Source organism: Eurosta solidaginis, chromosome 3 (assembly GCF_040869045.1).
Source record: "Eurosta solidaginis isolate ZX-2024a chromosome 3, ASM4086904v1, whole genome shotgun sequence".
NCBI classification, from domain to species: Eukaryota; Metazoa; Arthropoda; class Insecta; order Diptera; family Tephritidae; genus Eurosta; species Eurosta solidaginis.
Window position 1 is genome coordinate 272159778 of NC_090321.1, and position 24556 is coordinate 272184333.

The 24556-nt window shown below is 36.7% G+C and overlaps 1 protein-coding gene across 1 annotated transcript in view; it reads left to right on the forward strand.

The window, feature by feature from the left end:
- Positions 1–14352: 14352 nt before the first annotated feature.
- The window catches only part of LOC137246151 (tetraspanin-9-like), a 114082-nt gene continuing 103878 nt past the window's right edge, over positions 14353–24556 (forward strand). The window contains exons 1-2 of the mRNA XM_067777238.1: positions 14353–14555; positions 21810–21912. Of these exons, the coding sequence (XP_067633339.1) occupies positions 21853–21912 (60 nt within the window). The 5' untranslated portion in view covers positions 14353–14555; positions 21810–21852. The remainder of the gene's footprint in view (positions 14556–21809; positions 21913–24556) is intronic.

Consider the following 24556-nt stretch of genomic DNA (forward strand, 5'->3'; position numbering starts at 1 on the left):
AAATGCAGAATACAAAAAATCGAACGATTCGAAGTTGGATCGAAAGAGATTGGAACACAGAATACCAAAATTGCCAAATCGAAAAAATTCCAATCCAAGTCGAAATGCGGAATAGGGCTGATTAATTTCTTTAAATTTATTTTACAATAATACGACTAGTTAGAGTCAAATATAAACAAATCTAAGTAAAATTTACATTTTGATTAAATTAATAAGTCAAATATTGTAACGCATTTAACTCACAGTGAAAACTATATATTCTTTTGAAATTTCAGTAAATTGGACCTATGATATAATAGTTAACATCATTTAATGGATAGGGCTTGTCCTACATGTCTGACGTTCTAGGTTCTGTGATCAAAATGGACTGGTTGCATCGGGATTTCATATTTACAAAACCTGTTTTTAGTGATAACTTTTGAATGGGAAATGATATTTACCCTCCGCCTTCGAACTAATAATATCTACACTAAAATAAGTATTTTTATCCTTTTTCCCATAATGTTTTAACGCATTTCTACAGTTGAAGGTCAAAATAAAATTTACCGAAATTTTTGGCCCGTTTTTCATTTTAGCTGGCACATTTTTTGTTCTGGCAGCAGCTTCAGCTGGCACGAGGGATTTATCTGTGATTGTTGCCAGCTCAAATTTGAGATAAATCCCTCGTGAGAGCGCAAAAAATGAGAGAGTGGCGTATCAAGTCATATTTGACATCGATTGTGTGCGTCGCTCGCAATCAGTGTTGCCTGGTGATGAAAAAAAAGAAGCTAGATTCGCAAACAAAAAAGGTTAGAAAAAGATAAATTTAGAAAAAAAAGAAGCTAAAAAATGCCAGAAATTTTTTTGGTTAATTCATAAATTTTTTTTTTTATATTTTAGTTTACACATTTGTGAATAAAAACTTATAAACATAACTTAAACATAACTTCTTGTTTCAAAACATATCAGGCACATTTTCCTTCACTAGCACATAGAATTACTTTAAATGATTGCATATGTGTATATACACAAAAAAAAATATTACAAACTAATTATTTATATAAAATATTCCCCGTCTGAAAAATCAGAAGAGCTTAAGTCTGCGTATAAAGTTTAGCTATTTACCATAGATATGAGATCATCGGTAATTTCAAAATCATTACAACATTTAGATAAGCGTTTTAACGAGCATCTAATATTAAGCAGCGCATTAAGCATTTTAATTTTTAGTTTGTTCCTTAATTTAGTTTTCAGAATTTTCATGCCACTAAAAATTCTTTCAACCTCCGCATTACTAAGTGGTAATACTAAGAAACTAAATATGAATTCGACAAGTTCTAAAAAAGGTGGTTCGTTTAATGCATTTTTATGTTCTCGGACTTCCGACCAAAATTCCATGGTGGAGTGAACATTTTTCCATTGTATAGTTATAATATTAATGCTATTTGACTTGAAGAATAACTATACTTCTCTTTTTCAGGGTAAGAAAATACATCTGGCTTTGAAACTTTCAACGAATTTTCAGCAGAAAAAGAATTAATCTTTTGTAGAGAACTCATATTATTAGGTATGAGGTGTTCACAGGAACTATTGAAATTATTTTATTTTAGAAATTATTAAAAATACATTCGGATTAAAAAAGGCTAGAAAAAAGTCACGAAGCTAAACCCAAAATTTCGAGGCTAAGGGCAAAAACAAAAGGCTAAACCTAGCCTCGAAAAGGCTAACCTGACAACACTGCTCGCAATGTTGACGATGTTATTAGCAAGCAACAAGCAAAGATCGTTTGTAAATGTAAAAATGTTGACCAACCCTTTTGCGCAAATACAATGTATTTAATTGTATAAACCTTTTGCTTCCCATTGTGCGTATTAAAAATATAATAACAAACGATCTTGTCTTGTTGCTTAGACACTGATGACCTGATACGAAACATTCATTCTCTCTCAATTCGTTTCCAGGAATGGGGCTTGAAATCAGCTGTCTGTTCATTCAATTGTAAACAAAACTTCATTCGTTTCCATGAATGGGTCTTCAAATCAGATGGCTATAGAGTTGCCTAAAATATGAAAAAAAAACTCCAAGAAATCCGTTCGGTTTCATTATTTTCAAATAAATCAGCAAGTAAGCTGATAAAAACTTATTAAAATTTATAAAAGAGGCAAAGTTTTGTAGAAATATTTTGTGGTAGATAAGTGAAAAAATATGAAATAATATATTTCGATTGCGTTGCTTTGCTTTGTTGCTCTGGCACCGCCATAAGATAACAATGAACGGCTAGCCCCTTGTTTCACTTTGATGCAACCAAAACGTTTATGTACATACATATGTATATCCACATACGCAAAAAATGTATAATAAATTACGAAATTAGATCACTTGGTAAAGTATCTGCGTTGTCGTCCGCAAAAGGCTGTTAATTAAACATACCTTATATACCTACAATTTATCTCAGCTGTCAAAAATGGAATGTCGCAACGCTCCACAAAAACTTGGCCTTTATGCATCCATTTACATCAATGCGAAGACTAAAAAGCTGACTTTTATATCAATCGAAAGTTGCTACCAAAACCCGTTTCGTGTGCAGCCCTTCGATGAAAGGTATTGTCACTGATAAATTTTCCACGGGTGAAAAAGAGTTTTTTTTCTCCGGATTTGTAATCTAAACAAAAATTCGAGTTTTTTGATATCCCATTTGACAATCTTGAGTAAATTTTCGGTGCAAATCATAAATTAAACCTTTACCATGTAAAATACCCCAAAGTTATTCTGAAATGCCCAAATTTGATTTTGAGCATTATGGCATCGATAGCCAATATATAAAAAATGCACATTTTCACGCGCTCTCAGCGAGCGAGAAGTTTCATATCAGGTCATCAGTGTAATAAGCGAATGAACTACGCAAACCGATGCATCAAGTGATGTACGCGATTATCGCGCTCTCACTAACACATCTGCATTTCCAATTTTCCGATCAGTGTTGCCAGGTTAGCCTTTTCGAGGCTAGATTTAGCCTTTTTTTTTTGCCTTTAGCCTCGAAATTTTGGGTCTAGCTTCGTGACTTTTTTCTAGCCTTTTTTACTCCGAATGTATTTTTAATAATTTCTAAAATAATTTCAATAGTTGCTGTGAACACCTAATACCTAATAATATGAGTTCTCTACAAGGGTGTAATTCTTTTTCTGCTGAAAATTCGTTGAAAGTTTCAAAGCCAGATGTATTGTCTTACTTTGAAAAAGAGAAGTATAGTTATTCTTCAAGTCAAATAGCATTAATAGAGCTTCAGTGGCGAAAACTTATAACTATACAATGGAAAAATGTACACTCCACCATGAAATTTTGGGCGGAAGTCCGGGAACATAAAACTGCATTAAACGAACCTCCTTTTTTAGAACTTGTCGAATTCATATTTAGTTTTTTAGTATTACCACTCAGTAACGCGGAGGTTGAAAGCATTTTTAGTGGCATGAAAATTCTGATAACTAAATTAAGGAACAATGTGACATTGGTGCTTTATCGGTAACCGTATCGGTAAACTTTTAACAGCTGATTCGACCAACCTTATGAGAATCAATGCAATCGATTATTGGTGCCGCTAAAGTCGTAACCGTATCGTAGCCAACCAATTGAGTTTTGGTTTACCGTCGTAACGATAAACAGCTGATTACGTTAGGGATACGGATACAGCGATACGACATACGGCACTAATGACTCCCGCTTAAAGGCGGAGTCATTGGTGCCGTATGTCGTATCGCTGTATCCGTATCCCTAACGTAATCAGCTGTTTATCGTTACGACGGTAAAGCTGGAGACATTGGTGCTTTATCGGTAACCGTATCGGTAACCTTATAACAGCTGATTCGACCAACCTTATGAGAATCAATGCAATCGATTATTGGTGCCGCTAAGGTCGTAACCGTATCGTAGCCAACCAATTGGGTTTTGGTTTACCGTCGTAACGATAAACAGCTGATTACGTTAGCGATACGGATACAGCGATACGACATACGGCACCAATGACTTCGGCTTAAAGCTGGAGACATTGGTGCTTTATCGGTAACCGTATCGGTAACCTTTTAACAGCTGATTCGACCAACCTTATGAGAATCAATGCAATCGATTATTGGTGCCGCTAAGGTCGTAACCGTATCGTAGCCAACCAATTGGGTTTTGGTTTACCGTCGTAACGATAAACAGCTGATTACGTTAGGGATACGGATACAGCGATACGACATACGGCACCAATGACTCCAGCTTAAACCAAAACCCAATTGGTTGGCTACGATACGGTTACGACCTTAAGCGCCAAATACACGACACGAACATTTCCGCATACATTCCCGTTATGTCATGTTTCTGCGACCTTTTCTGTCGTGTATGGTGGTGTTTGCCAGTTCACGCAAATGTTCGCCAAAAATTAAAATATAAATATAAATAATTAAAATATTATGCGTGTATGGCGAAATAGCTCATAATCGTAGTAATTTCTGAACGGAACAGACGTGCGCGGAAAAGTAAAATGGACAATACAAAATTTCTGAGTGAATTTATTGAAATGTATAAATCTTTGCCATCATTGTGGCAAGATCTTCTCTCTTTTTTTTTACGCTTAATTGCCACAGCGAGCAATATTGCTGCAGCACAATTGTTGTCCGTATTCATCCCTGTCTGAAAGAGAACTAATGTTCGGCCAAAAGTTCGTATGGTGTATGGCTAAAGCTGCGAACAAGATTGCGGAATGTTCGCGGAAATGTTCATGTCGTGTATTTGGCGCTTTAGCGGCACCAAAAATCGATTGCATTGATTCTCATAAGGTTGGTCGAATCAGCTGTTAAAAGGTTACCGATACGGTTACCGATAAAGCACCAATGTCTCCAGCTTTATAATGACATATTTGACCGACTGTTGCTCAGAGCTGTAAAAAGATTGAATCAATTGAGTGTGCATTCTCTCAGCATTCTTTTAAAAAATTGTGATTTTTTGGTTGCATATTATAAATCTCCATTCCTGAATGGCTCAAAATACTTTAACTCAAAGCTAAAGTGTGTGTGTTATTGAATGGTAAAATATAATTCAATATAGAGTGTGAATGTAGGAACCATTCCCAATCTTTAATGAATGTAACACTTTTTTTTCCATTCAGTACTAAATACTTTTTCGCCAAGGTTATTTTTTGGGATACTTTCATTGCCATCAGAGATTTTAATTCATTAGGAGTTGGGTGCAAAAAAGGCGTAAAATGTATCAATAGAAATAATAGCCCCTTCTAATTATTCAAGTAGTTTAATATTTAAGAATTCATGAGCTTAATACCGACTTATAATAATTGAATATTCAATCATTATTTTTGAAAAGAAAGAAACATTTACCGACATACTGCGATTTTAACATTTCGAAAACCGCCACATAATCTTATCAGTCAATTTCACATGTTATCAATGGTTTCATCGAGATTCGAACCGCGAATCACACGGTGAAACTACAGTTGCCTTAAATCATCGCATTATGCCAGTAAATGTTTCTTGCTTTTCAGTTTCTCTTAAACTTCGCAAAGACAATCTATTGCTTTCTCGCTATATGTCAAAATGGTTCTATATGTCCTACCTATTTTGCTATTGTAGTAAAATGGATTTTGTAAAAGAACACATTGTGCATTGGCCAAATAGGGTAAATTGTGGATATTTTTTGTCGATAATATAAAAAAGAAACAGATACTTGAATTTAAGCCATTTAAATTTAAATACATACAAAGAGATTGACTGGCTCCATCGGACTAAAGTTTTTTACAGCTGATGTTTTGACAGTGTTTGATGGAATATAAATATAGGACCCGAGTGATTCAGAAGGACCCTTAGTCTCTCTGTCTATTTGCATGACATTTGTAGGTTTAATTCTATCTTACTTGAGCAGATTTTTATTCAAAGTTAATTTTCTTTGCCATCAAAAAAGCTACAACTACCTATAGAGCCTACTTTAAATGACTGTAATTACAAACTATTGTGTTTAGAAGAATATTTTGCTTAGAAAATAGAGAAAAATAGTATATTGCTATAGCAACTTGCAAACTCACAAACCAGTATACATTGTTTACTATATAGTTTGGCAGCTTAATTCGAGGTTATGTTGCGAATAGAGTCGAAGGCACTCGCAGGCCGTGAAAATAGGCACTCGAATGGAGTGGAATGAAGAACAGTAGGAAGACCAGAGTTGCATTGGATCAATCATTGCATAAATATTAAAGATAAATTTAGAAAAAATAATTAAATACTTGAGTATAAGCAAACATTTTCTTCCAATTACTGCAATTAAGGTGCCCTAGATGCTATATATTCCAAAATTATAACATTTTATGTCTGTTTAAAAATTTAACTTCAATTTCCCTAAAATTTCCGTAATATGGCCATTACTGATGTTTGTGTGTGTGTGCAAATTTTGAGCGATCAGCTGTTAGTTGCGCTACTTGGTAAAGTTTACAATGTCAGTATAGATACAGTATTTAACCATAAACCGCTAGGAAGAATATATGAACGAACTTAAGAGCTTTTATAATATATGAATTTCAATTGTTTAGTCAACAATTGAGGACGTTGAAATGTAGATTAATACTTTTTCATGCAAGCCTTTTATATGGAAGTGTAAAAGTTGAAATCTATTGATATAGCCATTAGAAAAACCTATGCGAAGGTGAATAAAATAAAACAATTAAAAATACACGATCCTAGAAGTGAATTACAATCACAGTGGGAAGTGTGACACGGAGCTGAAGAACGAAACCATTTTGATAAGCGCAGTAGAAGACGAAAAAGAAACAAGAGCCGCTTTAAGTAGCTGCAACGCAATAAGCAACGCAGATTCCAATACATTACCAACAGCTATAGCGCCAACGAAACCACCAGTCGTGCCCACCTTGCATGCAAAAACCGTGCACGGCCACTATAAACCGCCTGCAAACCCCAGCGATAGCGCTAGCAACCAAACGCGCTACAACCAGCTATAGCGCCAACGAAACCACCAGTCGTGCCCACCTTGCGTGCAAAAACCGTGCACGGCCACTATAAACCGCGTGCAAACCCCACCGATAGCGCTAGCAACCAAACGCGCTACCACCAGCTATAGCGCCAACGAAACCACCAGTCGTGCCCACCTTGCGTGCAAAAACCGTGCACGGCCACTATAAACCGCGTGCAAACCCCAGCGATAGCGATAGCAACCAAACGCGCTACCACCAGCTAAGCGCCTACGAAACCACCGGACGTACCACCACCATCAGCCTTAGCAACAACAATCAGCAGGGCCGCCTCAGATAGGCCTGCTGCCACATCCACTTGATTAACAACAATCAGCAGGGCCGCCGAACTTAGGCCTGCTGATACAGCCACCAACTACGACAATAACTGCCTTTAAAACTGGGTGAGTTCGTTCTGTAATACAGAAACCACATTTTTTTTTTTATTTTAATTTAACCAATTACTACTTGGGTTTGGAATTAAGAGAATAATTGTAAAAATCTTTGGGAATTGAGTTGGACTATAAATTTGTAATGCCAGCCTAAAAATAGTTAAGTTACGAAAAGCTGCATACTCAAAATGTTAATAAGGTTCTGAAGTAAAATTTCGAAATTTATACAAAAATGTTTTAGGAGTCGGTTTACAATTCATTCACATTCCTTTTAATTGCACTGAAATTTTATTTTAAATTTGGTTATTAGAAAAAAGGTATCGATGGTTAAACTGTGCCGTTACTTTAGTGCGTGTAGATACCTAAACATTATTACATGCATGTGTATTTTAGATTTTTTTTCATATGAATAAAAAAAAAATTGTTTTATGATGCAAAAAAATCTAAAATATTCTTCGGAGAAAAAAAAAATTGGCGAAAACATACTCAAAAAATGGCTTAAAATTTGAAATGAAAATTTGTAAATTTTCTGAATACTTTTGAAAACCTGCCGAGTTTTATTTTTTTTTTTTTTTGAAAACGTTTTCAAAATCGGCCTACACATTTTTGTATACATTCATTCAATTATATAAACTAACAAAACAAAAATATATGAAATTTGATATTTCTTACTGCTGAATTAAGGTGGGTCCAATTGCTCAGTAAAACCTGTGCTTCAAATAATATAGTATTGTTACGAATATTAGCAAAACTAAGGGGTGCTGCCATCTCTAGGCCGATGCTAAGCAGTGACGTGAATTCACATCAATAATTCAATCATTATGTATCTACATAAACGAATCAATAATTGCGTCTACACATATGTACTTATACGAGCAGCGGAGAAGCAATGCACAAACACATGCATATATCTTATCTGAGTTGTCACAAGAGAGGGCAATAATTTGTGCAAGTATTACTCAAATGAGAAATTATACATTTGTAGTTGTTTATAACTAACTAAGTAAAATTCTGGAAGCGCCTAGAAGATGCCACGAGGAAATCACAGAATATAAAAGCATCAGCGATAGAGGCGCTATGGGCAGTTTCGATTAAGACGCTATCTAGCGAGCAATAGCAGTATTATTTTGAAAGTCAGTTTCATTTAAGCTATAAGTTTGGTTATTAAGCCAGCTAGTTGCAAAGTATAAGCGTTATTGTGAAGTACTTTAATAAAGACCATTTTTCCATTATTCAATATTGGAGTTATTTATTCAACAGTTTAGTGATACGAACTTAGCAAAAGGGCAAATAAGATGATTTGCAGTAAATTCGTTACAGTATGCAAGCTAATGGCAACAGTTTTTTAAAGGTCTTTATTTTAGTATAACGGCTGCTGAAGCTGTAAAGACTGAACTACCAGAGAGGTGAGGTGTGAAGCGTTTTCAGCATAAATGCAGCATTCTTTTTGTAAAATCTGAGAAATTTACGGCTTTTGCTAGCAGTTATTATTTATGCACGTGAAAGAAAATGGTTATTTCTTATACATTTTTTCTACCCCAGCTGCAGTACGCAGGGCTAAAATTTAACTGACATGATTTCCAGGTTTTATATATATATCACTATTTAAATATAGGGGTGCCGGTTTTGCTATCGAGAAGTTGAAAAAAAAAGCACAATACTTCAGAAGACGTTTCCAATGTTATGTTTATATATTGGAATTGCCTTTTAAATGCGTGGCAAAGACCCACCTTAATTTACTACATATGTATAGCGGGGGGGAAAAAAATAGCAAAAAAAAATTTACTTACACATTTTATTTACGTAAATTATACAAAAAAAAAAAACGGTTAATGAATTGTACAATGAAAGCTGTTGGGGCTTACCCGAACAAAATTTCGAAAAAATTTTAAAATAAGAATAGTTTTTAAGTGTTGATATTATTTAATTCAAATATACATTTTTATTAATTTTGCACAGTTTTACACTTTGTATGGAAGAAAACCCAAAATCAGCCTTCGAAAAAGAGTTGTTAAAAAAACCAATGCGAATTTTCAAAGGACTTCAGCTTTTTTTATTTACTCCAACTAGAATAAGGTTGCAGTTCAAAATTATTGACTAAACATTTGTAAGTTTACATGAAGACTTTTAAAAACTGCGATTATTTTTTTGAAATACGTTTTCGTTATTCAAGTTTTGTTTTTAGGTTTTAAATAAACGAAAACCAAATGAACTATAAATAATTTCTTGTTACAATGGGAATGCTGGCGTCCTCTTTTATTTAGAAGGCACTTAGGCACACAGGTAAGGGGCCACCGAAATACAGGTGCGTCGGTGGCCATGGATTTGAGGGTGGGTAAATGCACCGGGCGTCGCAACAACATTCGCGGCGCCCCTCTTTATATTCGGCCCATTCCTGTTTCTTCTTTTTCCTTTTCACTTTCAGCTTTTTTTTGTATGTAGTAATCGGTCATGTCCGGTTCGGTAATTTTTTTTTGCGTTTAGTTTTTTGAAGTTTCTTTTTTTTTTTGAATTTTAAATTTTTGAATGTTTAACGGTCTGTCCGTGGCATCCCGTTCGACCGGATGTCGTTTTAACTTGAATTTCAAGCGTTTTGAGTCGTCTCTGCGCTTCTGTCAGTTTTTTTTTTTAATTTGACAGCTGAGTTTTTTGAATAGGCATAATATGACTTTTTTTTTTATGGCGCAGGAACAGTAAGGTTGGCAAGGACCCCGCCCAGCCGACATGACTAGCCACAGTGCTACCCAGATCATGCCGACTGCCTTCCTTGCTACTCCAGTAGAAAACGCGTTTCCATAACACAGGGATGTTGAAATTTTTGTCATTTGCTTTTATTATTATTAAATTTTTAGGAAATTTTCAATAAGAATAATTTTCCATTTAACTTCTTTGTGCTTTATTACCATTTAAATATCGAAAAAAGTGGTCATTACGGGCAATAATTAAATTTTTGTGTAGATATTTTGAAGTGGCTTTAATTAAATGCAACCATATGATATTTGAGCGGGTTTTGTGCATTGTCGAGATTTTTCATAACTGATTGGTACTAGAAAAGTGTGTGCACACTCAGCAAGGCTGCATTCATTTGAATGCTTATTCTGTGCTGAAAAATGTTTGTGTTTCATTCAATAACTTCATTCTTTCTTCGATGAGTTCGGGAATGCATTCTTTTTTTCCCTTACAGAATGAAGAATGGGCTAACTTTTAAGCCACATTCCTTAACAAGGAATGAACGAATGAAGAGCAAGCATTCTTAAATCAATGATTTAAAATTTGAAATGATTGCACTGTTTTACAGCTCTGCTGTTGCTTAAGCCTTTTCAAGCCGCTAAACCAATTCAACAAGCTAACTTTGTGTTGTTGCTTCATATGCAATTCGCTATTATATCTACTCTTTTATTTCCACTGGCTTGCAATGAAATGCAAAAATACATCGGTGTGCTCGGTGTAGCAAACAAACGTTCAACGTTACATCAATGTCAAAACAAGACTAAGTAGCGAAGTGGCTAGTCTTTGATATCCACCAAAAAAAACGAGTTTTTTTTAGTCCGGTAGCACTAACAGTGATAACAACTCATTATAGCGTCGTGGCTCGGCAGCACCATTGTGGATAAGTATAAGTGTGTTGATTTCCGCCATGCGCTTAAGTTATCATAGCGGGAAAATCTGGGTAGCCATTGTTATTTCGGTTGAACACGGTCAATTAGGGTTCTGTGCAGGGACCAGGTTGGCTCATCTGTAAAGCAACAAAATATGTCTGTTCAAATTGTCAAAATCTGTGTATTGGTGTTGGTGCGAATGGTATGGAATGGAAACATAAAACTTAGCAGTTTTTGTATGTGTAAGTAAAATTTTGCCAATGTGTTGGTTTCATTTTGAGTTTGCCATCTCCTTTTGACAATCCCTTCGATCATGCAATGACACAAATAAAATCAGCTGATGAGATGATCCAACCTGTACATAATTGAACCATGGCAGGGACGTAAAATATTGAAACAGGGTTTATGTAGTCACAAAAGTGTTGGTCCTGTTCCACAGCATTATAATTTTTTTCATGGCGAAAATTGTTCAGTTCAGAGTTATTGACTTTCATTAAAAATTTAATTTATTATACAAAGTCACTTCTCTAAGTGTTAAAAGCATAGAAAACGTAGAGTTTTTCAAATTATTGTGAAAAACTTTTTAACAACATCAACAACAAAGTATATCGGTAAAATATTTTATAGGATTTCTGAATTTCTGTACCCAAGTTCATTATATTTATGTAATAAAAGAATCTGGTAACAGCATTTTTAAACGAAAAAACAACAATGTTATTGCATAAAAACGTATCTAATAGTTAAACTTTCATTCATTCATCTTTTTGCCTGCTTCTTTGGTTTGCTTCCACTCACAGCATCGTTTTATTTGCGGGAGAATTTCACAGCGACAGAAATTAAGGCGGATTTACATACACGCTTTGGTTGTGTTGCGTCGATCTGAAGCCTTGGCAGGCCCATAATATAAAAATGAGACTCCTGGCCATTTTCTTCGCTTTGAAGCGATGAGAGTTGTAAATCCCCCTTTGATAATTTCCAAACTTTTTGAGTTCTTTTACATTCAACAAACCTTGCTCATTTGCCATTTAACTCATCTGTAAAATTTTGCTTTATGCATTTGTGTAAACAGCCATAGAAGTGAAAATTCTCCTCAAGGAAATATGTTACACAATTTCTATTTTGTTAAGTTTCTCTATTTTGCTTTCGGTATGTTTCCGCATTTTTGGAGGCTACAAATCGGTAGTAGTGCAGTTTAGGTGGGGCCCCTAAAGTTGGGCCAAGATTTTCACTTTACTTTTTATACTTGGTCCTAGTAACCATCGCCGTTTGTAAACTTACAATTTTTCTCTAATATTAATAACAAAAACCATTGTATAAAGCAATATGAGCAAAAGCTCGCTAATTAAATACATATGATCATACTTTAATTTTATTTTTTTTTTTTAAAGGCTTAACTAAACTGCACAGTAATTCTGCGTAGAACACCCTTAGCCGATCCAACGCCGGCTGCGCCATGCACAGTAATTCTGCATAGAACACCTTTCTGCATAGGCGGCCTTTGGCCGCGCTTATAAAAAATAACCCTGGGCTAGGCCATGCCAAGTCCGGGTGTGTGGTATAACCGTGGATACCGCCACGGTGATGTCCTTCTGCGTAGTATACCCTTCTGCGTACGCAGATGACTTTAGAAAAGCAAGAGTAATTTCTTGTTCAGTTAATTTCTATTATTTCTCATCTGACAGCACTCTTCACCATCAGGTGTTTTTCTTCAACAACGAATCAAGTGATTAGAGTGTATTTTCTGTATTTTTGTTACCTAATTACATATTAATTAGAGAAATTAAACAAATTTTTTTCACTAATTCGTGAATATCAAATTGTATTAATCTATCGAAAAACAAAACAGGATGTAATTTGTGCGCTTAAAAGATTGTAAATGTGCGGGAACAATTGCCGTCAGTGAGTTTTACAGCTCCGGCTCACGCTCAATTCTCACGGGAATGCTCTGGATCATTGAGAGACTTGAGAAGCAGATGTCGTGAAATTTTCGGTGAGCGCCACTGTTTTTCATTTAACTCATACGGCGAAAGGCTAAGCAGCGATATCTATTTTTGAAAAAGTAGGTATATTAAAGGCCGCGTTGCCAACCTAAAAAGAAGTAATTAACAAATTAACTGGCTCACAAATTGAACCAGACTTCTATCTGGATTTATCTGGCTCAAATCGTTGTTGTTGCATTTACATGCAAATTTATTTATCTGGCTCAGGATTTTGCCACCGGATGATAGCTAATATGTACAAGACAAACCAGTTTTTCGCGCATAACTTTCAAACGGGTAAAAAAAGTTAACTTCCGCGTTCGGATTCTTGATCTAGACGTGAATACGCGTCTTTTGATACCTCACTCAAAAAGAAAGGCCCAATTTTTGGGAGGGGCCCCTAAACTGCACAATTACCTACAAATGTTCTATTATTTATATTTTCGCGGAAATATATGCAACTATTTCATCTGTTAAAACTACAAAGCTTTATTAAACTATCAAATGCAACTCAGCTTAATGTACTCTTAAATTACGTTCCATTGAGACTTGAGATACGGATAGAAATTTAACATGCAAATGCAACAACAACGTTGTGATCCTGATATTTATCTGGTTCAATTTCAGATCCGTATAGCAGTTCTGTTCGTTTCGTTTTCTGTAGTAGATTTTTTGACAGCTAACCACTTTTGAGTTGGTAGCACTCATGGCTCAACTATATGGTTGGCTCATCTCTACAGCAATAACATACCTTTGTTCACATTGCCAAAATTAGCGTGTTAGTGTTGGACGAATGGAATGGAATGAAAACATAAAACTTAGCAGCATTTGTAAGTAGTAAGAAAATGTTGTAAATTCGTTGGTTTCTTTTTAAGTTTGCCATCTCTTTCTGACAATCCCTACTCCAGTGAAATGAAAAAAATAAAATCAGCTGGTGAGATGAGCCAACCATATAGTTGAGCCATTGTAGCACTGAACTAAATACGTGTACATTTGTGTATACATAAAAGATCTGGCCATATTTAAAAGCAAAAACACTGAAAGAGTAAACAACTTGAAGATGATGTAAGGAAAATAAATAGTTTGCTTACGTGTGAGACTATTTAAATGTTAATAATTCTATCAGTATCTTAAAATTGTGTGTACGTTTCTTCTTATTTTCTACAAAACAGATGTTTTGTATTAGTGCTGTCAGTTCTCATAAAGTTGATCAAGATCGTTCCAATGAGATTTGAGCCAGAGCCAGAGCTCGATAAACCAATGGAACGGCCCTTTAGGTACCAAAAAAGCAACTCTAGAGCTGAGATTTGCATCAGGTGAGCGAGGCTGTTTGTAATTTTCACATTTATCGCCTAGTTGACACACTGGTACTGTACACAATGGGCAGCACTGTTTGTTTATTTTCCAAATGCTCATTTGTGCAGCTGTTTCATCTATGGCAGCTGTGAAAAGGTTTGCATGGCAGCACAGTTTCATTCTAATTTCGAAAGCAATTACCATCGGTTCGATTTTGTTGTGCTTCGTGTGATTTATCTTGTGGTATCGTGAACATTCTGAACAGTGCAAAAAAGTCTGAGGCGAAAGAGCAATTGATAAAAAGGTATAAAATAGTTAACTTATTTGTAGAAGTATAAATTTGATTGTGAAAATATGAGTTTTAGTTATGTTCTAAATGGAAAAGGGGTGGACAGTGGCTGCTTTGTTTTTTGTTGCGCACTGCTAATTTCATTCCCAACAAAGATTTTTGCTGGGGAAGATCAATTGAATGCAGATAATTCCGTTGTGGGTTTCTTGTAGGGTGGTGGGTGTTAAATGAATGAAGCATTGGGATGCTGTCTTCGCTTCTCTGTTGCGTTTAGGAGAAAAATGCGACGCAATATTTGCACAGCCAAGATGTCTGGACTATCACATGTGTACATACATATACATTTATGTATGGGTGTACATAATCAATTGTATAATTATTAGCCTTTTGTGTATGATTTTGTAAAGGATTTGTCATAGTAAGCTATTAAAATTGCAAACGCTACCATCATAGTGTGTTAAAAAAGATAAAAGTGTACAAGTGAAGCTTTAAAATATGCTAAGATTTATGAAATGCAGAGTAAAACGAATGCGCCAGGTGGAAATATATGTAAACTGCAAGATGTGCACTTTAATTGTTGCGAATTTGTTTATTTTGTTCTTTATTTTTTTGTGTGCACTGTAGAGTAAAAAAATTATATTTTCTTAACAAAAGCAAAACAAATAAAGAGATAAATTGTATATTACTTATGCTTTGTTGGCGAACAAGTGTCAATGAACGTAGAGACATGATGTAGTGCATCTGTGAGTTAATATTAATACAGAACCCAACAATGACGCATACAACTTGCAAAAACAATACCTAGAACGTTATAAGATATATAGATAAAATATCCCATAACACAAAAGGAACCAATTTCAGTTACTACATTAAGACTAACTCGCATACAGATTTGCTAACATTTGAAACGACTTTGATACACTCACAAGGCGGAAAGGTCTCAAGTACTAATCTTCAGTTTTTCTGAAGTGAGCCAACTCCTTGCAACCAAACCTAAATACACATGAAATACTTTATTTTTCAAAACCAAAAACAAATTTTGCAAAACGTGCTCAGTAATGAAGAAAAAATCAGTGACATGTATTAAATTGAAGGTCATAGCTAAATTATCTGCTGCTTAATAAATAAAAAAGTTAAATGAATGATATATGTAAATACAGATTTGTGTGAATACCTATGTACCTTCCCTGGTTGCATGGGTGGACTGCCCCAGCCATCACAAATTTAAAACCAAAAAAAAAAAAAAAAAAGAATACCTATGTACAAACAAAACTACATAGAAGATTGCTTATATTCATAAATCTGACAACAATAGCTGGTTTAACTGGTTTTTAGCGAAAATGAAACCAAATGCAGCGCTTGGTTTCCATGTTTATGCCCAGACAGCAAAAAGTGTTTGGCAATATGCATGATACATACATACATAACTCTTTTGTAAACACATAGTATTGAAGGTATGCATCGTATATTTATATAGGCTTGTATAAATTATGCGACTGTGATGTAATATAATACACAATGAGACGTAGCGTTAAGTCTCCCAGGGAATGATAAATTTACAGATACATATCTACATACCTATTCCCCTCGAGGTATGAATTAAGTCGTTATAAGTTGACGCATAGTGAAATAAGTAAATTATTGTAACTAAAGTTTACATAATGTTGGAAATAGCTTTTAAACACATCTTCGAATACCAATTGAGTTCCAATTACAATAAGAAACAAAACGTACATACATACCTTAAGTACTAGCTGTATTCAATTTGGTTTCTAGCACTTTAAAAGTGAGTTAAAATTGTTCGTCTACCTGTGGCATTGCCGCAGTGTGAAAGCTAGACAGTTAGACGTTTCTTGTGTCGATTTGTAATGGAAAAACTATTTAATTGGAACTTTATGTTTTTCCTTACTTACTTATTTAATTGGCGCATAACCGTTTAAACGGTTATGGCCGTCCAGCAAGGCGCACCAGTCGCTCCTCTCTGCCAACCGGCTCCAATTGGTCACAACGAGGGAGTTTAAATCGTTCTCCACCTGGTCCTTCCAATGGAGTGGGGGCCGCCCTCTACCTCTGCTTCCATAGGCGGGTTCCGATAGAATCACTTTCTTGGCCGGAGCGTCATCTTTCATTCGCAAACATGGCCTAGCCAGCGCAGTCGCTGCGTTTTAATTCGCTGGACTATGTTGATGTCTGCGTATAGCTCGTAGAGCTCATCATTAAATCATCTTCGGTACTCGCCATGGCCAACGCGTAGAGGTCCATAAATCTTTTGAAGAACTTTTCTCTCGAACACTCCCAGAGCCGCTTCATCTGCTATTGTCATGGTCCATGCTTCTGCACCATATAGTATTGTGTTTCTCCATATAAGTGTAAACTCTCAGGCATATTGCAGGTTTACGGGACTGTAAAGTATATATGTGACCTGGAATCATGAAAGGGACCTGTTGTGCGAAAACAAGTTTTCGAGAAAAGGGGTTTAAGGTTTTTGTTTACCTTGACTCTGTGTAGCGGCTGGCCGTTGTGAACGAATTTTGTAATTAAAATTTAATTAACTTCTCGATAAGCTACAAGCTTGAAACTTGGAATATATGTAGTTCAGAACCCAATGACAATGCAATAATAAGAAAAAAACTCCGATACGTGGCGCATGGATCGAAATATTTCAAAAAATCGTATGTGTGGTCCGATTTGGTTTTGAATGCGATTTGTTCCATTGGAAAGAGCGTTAATTTCCTATAAGAATCACTCAAAAAGTGAAGAAAGGTATTTTCGCACAATAAGGTCGTTTCATGATTCCAGGTCACATATATGAAAATTGTTCCGTAGACATCCCAATTAGATTGAACGAGATTAAGAAAAGGCGAGAGCTCCACATAATCAACCAAGCGAGAAGGGCGTGGAACCAAGCGCGTGGCTGTAAAGTGTCGAAAATCATATGTAGGTCTTAGAACCTTAGACTAACAAAGTTACTTCTATTATTAAACAGAGAGGACTGTAGACTCATGACGGGTGCTCTGACTGGACACTGCTTTCTAGCGTCACATGCCTTTAAACTAGGCTTGGCCAGTAATTGCAGATGTACGAAGTGTGGGTTGGATGTTCCAATTATGGTTGGTTGCTTCCAATTCTAGAAGCAGCAAGTGACATTGATCCTAGAAAGCTTGTAGTATTTGCCAAGTCTACGAAGTTATTTTATAACTCGGTCCTGGTTTTTGATAGGGGTTTTCAGTTTGGTCGTTAAACAAACTTCTTTAAAACAAGGGACTAATTCAGTTTGAGTGCTCCTAACGGACCGGCCAGTTCAACTTAAACTAACCTAAGTAGTAGTATGTGGGTTTGATTAGTGTTTCGCTTGTTCAAAAATATGATTGTGTTATGTTAGGATATTTTGCTCAAAAGAATTATATTTTGTAAGGATATTAACTTGTATATCAAAACAATAAAATTTTTGTGCCACAAATTCCTAAAGCTGTTTGCAGAATTTGGGTTGTTGTTGTTGTTGTAGCGATAAGGTTGCTCCCCGAAGGCTTTGGGGAGTGTTATCGATGTGATAGTCCTTTGCCGGATACAGATCCGGTACGCTCCGGTAGCACAGCACCATTGAGGTGCTAGCCCGACCATCTCGGGAACGATTTATATGGCCACATTAAACCTTCAGAATTTGGGTTCTTCCCCTTTCTTTCCTTTCCCTTCCATTTGTCTGCCGTATTGTGCGTATAGTTATTGGCAACGTAGATCAGTTTACATTTACATATATCAAGACCATAAATGATTCAATAAAATAAACAAATTCTACATGTTTATTATTTTCCGTAAACTAAAGTTGGTGATTTCCCTGTTTAGCATTCTTCCACATACAGAGAGCTCCAGGGTGCTGCACCCAAATTCCAACATTCGTATGCAACATTTAGTACCATATAGTCATAACGAATAACCGCCTAAGTCCCATGTAAGAATATTAGCAATCTCTCATTGAAGTTAGGCATATTTTTAGGTGATTGGAAGGTAGCATTTGTCACCCCCATATTTAAAGCAGGTGACAAATGTGATATTTCAAACTATCGCGCAATTCCCAAGCTATTTAATTTTACTAAAGTATTTGAGAGTATTTTTCGTAGTAAACTTGCTTTTGCGTTTAAACCGTATATTTCCCTCGCGCAACATGGTTTTGTACTTGGCACTCGTTCTTTAGAACTTTAATACAATTCAAAGGAAGCTTCCAGTTTCTAATATCTTTGTTAAAGTTTATACTATTTACGTGGAAATTATTGTACTCATCTCTGAAATTTATGGGAAAACTTTCGATGACAGAATTGATATTACAACTAAAAATCCAACAAAAAAGAAAAGAACCTTCCCACCTAAAGTATTATTTTCTTCTGATTCAGGGATATTTACCACCCTGAATCAGAAGAAAATAACAGGAACACTGATTTGGGCTAGTTTGGGTGACCTCGTGCTAGCAAGAGAACACTTATTTGTTTTGAATTTAAAGGGGGGAAATTAACGATGCTATAAATATAAAGCACAACCAGTCCCCAAATTCCAACCTTCGTTGCCGCCAAAACTCCATCGCCAAAAATTTCTAAAACAGTACCAAGTGCGCAGAAAAATATGCAACATTTAGTACCATATAGAGTTACAAAGAATAATGGCCTAACTTCTATACTTTTACATAGGACCTAGCGGTTATTCCTTTTGACCACATGCACATGGAAATAAATGTAATGCTTTTCCGCACACTTTATACTGTTTTGGAGACTTTTGGCGACTTTTCGCGATTGAGTTTTAGCTTTAGAGAAGATTGGCATTTGGGACCCCAGCGGGTTAGGGGGTCAGAATATACCCGCGGTAGGTATGCCTGTCGTAAGAGGCGACTAAAATACCAGAGGGGCTGTGTAGCGCAACCCTTCAGGTTGCCAGCGCAATATATAGCTTCTCCAAACCTAATTGTCAACCTCACCTATACGCGGCGAATCCTGTTTCACTAACAGACGAGGCTCTGGCGACCCCAAGCTCCTTATGGATTTTGTGGGCGGGGAGGGAGGGGATGGCCTAAAGATTTTATTGTGGCCACATAAATCGTTCCCGAGATGGTCGGGCTAGCACCTTAATGGTGCTGTGGTACCGGAGCGTACCGGATCTGTATCCGGCAAAGGACCATCACATCGATAACACAGCCCAAAGCCTTCGGAGAGCAACCTTGTCGCTACAACAACTATATTTGGTGGTTAACCAAATATTTAAATATTTATTTTTTAAAAATATTATTTTTGAGTTTAAATATTTTCCAACTAATTAGAATTTTCTTTTTTTGAAGTTATTCAAAAATTTTAAGTTAACACGAAAACTCAATTAAAATTATTTTAAAAATTAAAGTAAAGAGTACAAAGTAGTTAACACTATATTTACTTAATTAGAATTTTCTTTTTTTGAAGTTATTCAAAAATTTTAAGTTAACACGAAAACTCAATTAAAATTATTTTAAAAATTAAAGTAAAGAGTACAAAGTAGTTAACACTATAACAACAACAACAACATTGGAGGTCACACTGAAATGAGAGTACTTGGTCGGGAAAAATCCCGAGTCGCTCCGGTACATAGAACCGACTGCCTTGGGAAGCGTCCGATATCTCTCCTATCGCCAGTGGCAAAGACGCTTGAAGCCATTCTGCTCCCTTATTCCCAAGCACATTTGCAGCTAGCCCCTCATCAGCATGGCTTCAGAAAACTCTATAGCACTACCTCCGCGCTAAATGTCATTGGCACCCAGATAAATTGCGGTTTGAATCAATACCCCCACCATAGAACAGTACTCGTAGCGCTAGACCTATCAAAAGCCTTTGATACGGTCAACCATGGCTCATTACTGCAAAACCTGGAAGGGTCTACCCTTCCCCCATGTCTTAAAAGGTGGACCGCAAATTATCTGGGTGGTCGGCAGGCATCGGTGCAATTCAGAAACGAAACATCAAAACCAAGGAGAATTAAACAAGGGGTGCCACAGGGTGGTGTCCTATCCCCACTTTTGTTTAATTTCTACATATCTAAGCTACCTTCACCACCGGAAGGAGTCACAATCGTTTCCTACGCCAATGACTGCACAATAATGGCCACAGGCCCAGGCCCAGAGATCGATGAGCTATGCAATAAAATAAACGGCTATCTCCCTGATCTCTCCAGTTTTTTCGCCTCGCGAAACCTGGCATTGTCACCGACTAAATCTTCCGCGACCTTATTTACAACATGGACGCCCCAAATGTCGACCATATTGAACATCCACGTCGATGGCACTACGCTACCGACTGTCCTACACCTACGCGTCACCCATATGGTCGCCAAGCCTAAAAACTACCCACTGGAAGAAACTACAGGCCTGCCAAAATACTGCTCTCAGAATCGCCACGGGCTGTCTTCTTATGTCCCCAGAACACCATCTGCATAATGAGGGGAGAATACTCCCCATCAGGGAGAGAAATGAGATGCTGACCAAACAGTTTCTGTTGAATACCCAGAAACCTGGGCATCCCAACAGACATCTGATTGACGAACCAGCACCGCCTAGGGGCCTAAGGAGTCATCTCCGTAAGCATTTTGAGGAAATACGGCACCTGAGAACCCAGCCGTATGAAGCGAAAAAACACAAGCAGGTCCTTGGTGAACTCCATAGACAGGCGTCGGACCTTTATGTCGGGAATTGCCCGGTGAATCCAGTACTTGCAGAAAAATATCCAGAACTCGCAGAAGAGGAACGCATACTCCCCAGGGAAACGCGTGTCACTCTTGCTCAACTTCGTTCTGGATACTGTAACAGGTTAAACTCTTACCTATCCAGAATCAACCCCGACATACAAAATGTATGCCCCGCTTGCAATGTGTCCCCACATGACACCAACCATCTCTTTAATTGTAATGTGGAACCAACGCCTCTAACACCCCTTTCCTTATGGTCCACCCCTGTTGAAACGGCAAGTTTCCTTGGACTCCCGTTAGAGGATATTGATGACAATTTGTGATCGGTCGCGGCTATTAGGTGGGGCGAGCATTGCTACAACAACAACAACAACAACAACATGACATTTGGGGACAATATACATAGATCCTATATTGAAGCTATAACGTCTGAGTTATCTTAAGGGCAAATTTAGCACACATTTTCCCAAGCATTTCTGGAGCTTTTTTTATATATGTTTTATTTTGACATACATGCATATATATTTTTGTTATAACTTGGACGCTGAATTTACGATTTCTGATTTCTTTTTCCAGATTACCTGTTGTTTCATTCGCAGAAATAAACTAAATTACCACAATGGATTGTGGAACTTCGACGGCTAAATATTTGCTATTCGCATTCAACACTATAGTATGCGTAAGTACTTTTGAATTAAGGACATGTTGTTGTTGTTTTAGCGATAAGGACCCTCCCCGCAGGTTTTGGAGAGTGTTATCGATGTTGATGGTCCTTTAACGGATATAGATCCGGTACGGTACGTTCCGGTAACAAGCACAATTGAGACACTAGCCCGATCATATCGGGAACGATTTAATATGACCACATTGAACCTTCTCGGCCATCCCGCCCAGGGTCACGCCTGCTAAATATGTGTAGGATGCATGCATATTTGTAACAGGATTCGCATCGCGTATGTGAGGATGACAATTTGGTTGCGGAAGCTATCAATTGCGCTTATCAACCTCGGTCTGTAATTTGATAGATGATACACCAATCTGAATTAAGTAGCAGTTTGGGGATTAACTTGAGAATTAACGGTCAGTAATCTCTTCCCGTTTCATTGTAATAGCAGTGGCATCTCTTTCAAAAATTCTTCTTTCTCCATTTTCGACATTTGAAGAAAGAACTTCTATGAATTTTGCAACTGATTTCGGAAAAATTTGATAATTCGAAAATATTTTATGATAATTTGTAAGTTTTTACTTGGAGTTCTCTGCATTTTTTTGAGTATACAGTCTTGTAGCCAAATAAATTTTAGTTTAACAAAGTATAAGTTATAAAAATAAATACAAGGCGCGATATACCTCCGGCAAACTTCGAGATGGAAAAAAGAAGAGAGGCAGAGATAGAGAGAGAAAGGGAAAGATAGAGGAAGATAGGTAGAGAGAGATCGAAAAGGCGAGATATGTAGAGCATGGCGGAACGATACAAGGTGGCAGCATGGCGACATACCTACAAACATAAATAAAAGTTTGATGTACTTTGTTTTTGTAAATTCGATGGACAAATGTCAAAATCGTACTGCGTCGGAAGTTGATGTATCAATTCAAATAAAAAAAGTTTATAATCAGCTGTCCCATGCTGCCACCTTGTATCGTTGCGCCATGATGTAGAGCGAAAAAGAGGGAGAAGAGAGAGTGAGATGAGAAAAAGAGAGAGAGAGACCGAAATTACAGAGCGGGAAGACAAAAAAGAGGTGGAGATGAGAAAAAGGAAGAGGAAGGAGATAAGGAGATGAGAGACCGGTAAGAGAAAAAATGAGAGGGAGATGCCAGGGCGGGAAGAGAAGGAAAGATATGGATATTAGAGACCGGGAAAGAGAGAAAAGAAAAAAGAAATAAAAAAAAAAAAGAAATGAAGGGTAGTTAAGAGAGCGAAAAGAGAAACAAAGATAGGGAGAAGAGACAGCGGGAAGAGAAAAAAAGATAGAGAGGAAAGGAAAGAAAGTAAGGTAGATTAGAGAGTGAGTATATAAAGAGAGATAGGAAGATGAGAGAGCGACAAGAGGTAGACAGTGATCGAGATAGAGAGAAAGCGACAGCGAGAGTGAAATAAAGACCGTGCGCGGGAGGGTGTAAAGAGGAAGAGTGAGTGGGATGAAAAAATATAGAAACAGAGAGGAACAAGAGAGAAGAGAAAATGAATCTGCTTTAAATATATGAATGAATATTAGCACAGCATATTGAAAGAGTTGTAACATGCCAACTTAATATAAACGCAAAAATGTCTCATGCACATACAACTTGTATGAGAGGAACCGAAATTGAATTTGCTGCGTGAAAACCTAACTCAATTTCCAAGTTTTGTTCTGCGTGACATTTAGATTTGACGTTTGCATACATGTTTTACATTTTCGCAACGCATACTTATTTCGGTTAGGGCAACAAACGCCGGTTGTTTGCGTGCGCTAAAAAAACGCAGTGCGATTTATTTAGGTTGGCATGTTAAAGCTTTCTTAAGGAAGTTGTCAAGTGCTTTTTTTTTTAGATGCTTGGGAAAAAATTTAAACAAGGCGACATTTATTTATTTATTTATTTATTAGTCTGCAAATTTAACATAAGTTGCGTATACCTCACGCGGTGGTTTGCACATAGGTTTGGTTGCGATCGACGCACAGGGTCTCGAGATATAGGCCAAAACGTGGACCCGGGTACCCCTAGAATGTGTTTATAGAATATGGATATCAAATGAAAGTTGTTGATGAGTGCTTTAGTAGAGGGTAATTTGCATTCCCCGGGTTGACTAGGGTCTCGAGATGTGGGCCAAAACGTGGAGTTTTGGAGTTTATTTTTCTCTTTAGAAATTCATTTAGTCAGAACATTATTAGAAATTAGCGTTTTTACAACCCCCTTCTAAAACCAAGGCATCACTGTGATGCATTTGCATGTCGTAAACATAGTTGTGTGGGTTTTTTATTCAACCGTTTTAAAGAATGAAGGTATCACTGTGACACAATTGCAGATCGTAAAATTGCTTGTGTTGTTTTTTTTAAGCCACCACAAGACACAGCAGGTAGAATTGAAATTGCCCCTACCCAAAAGTTCGTCCCAAAGGGGGGGGGGGGGGGGCATCAGAATTCGTTTTAGAGCTTTAAAGTAATTTTCATTATCGATTTAGTCGCATCAAATATGCATGCGAAGCCGAAATTAAGACTTGAATTAATAATACCCACATACCTATTTACATACGTCCTATTCGATTTGCCTGAAATTTGGTATATAAATTTGCCTATATTAGTATTTACGATCCTTTTTTCCAGGAAGTAGACCAGAGACGGACT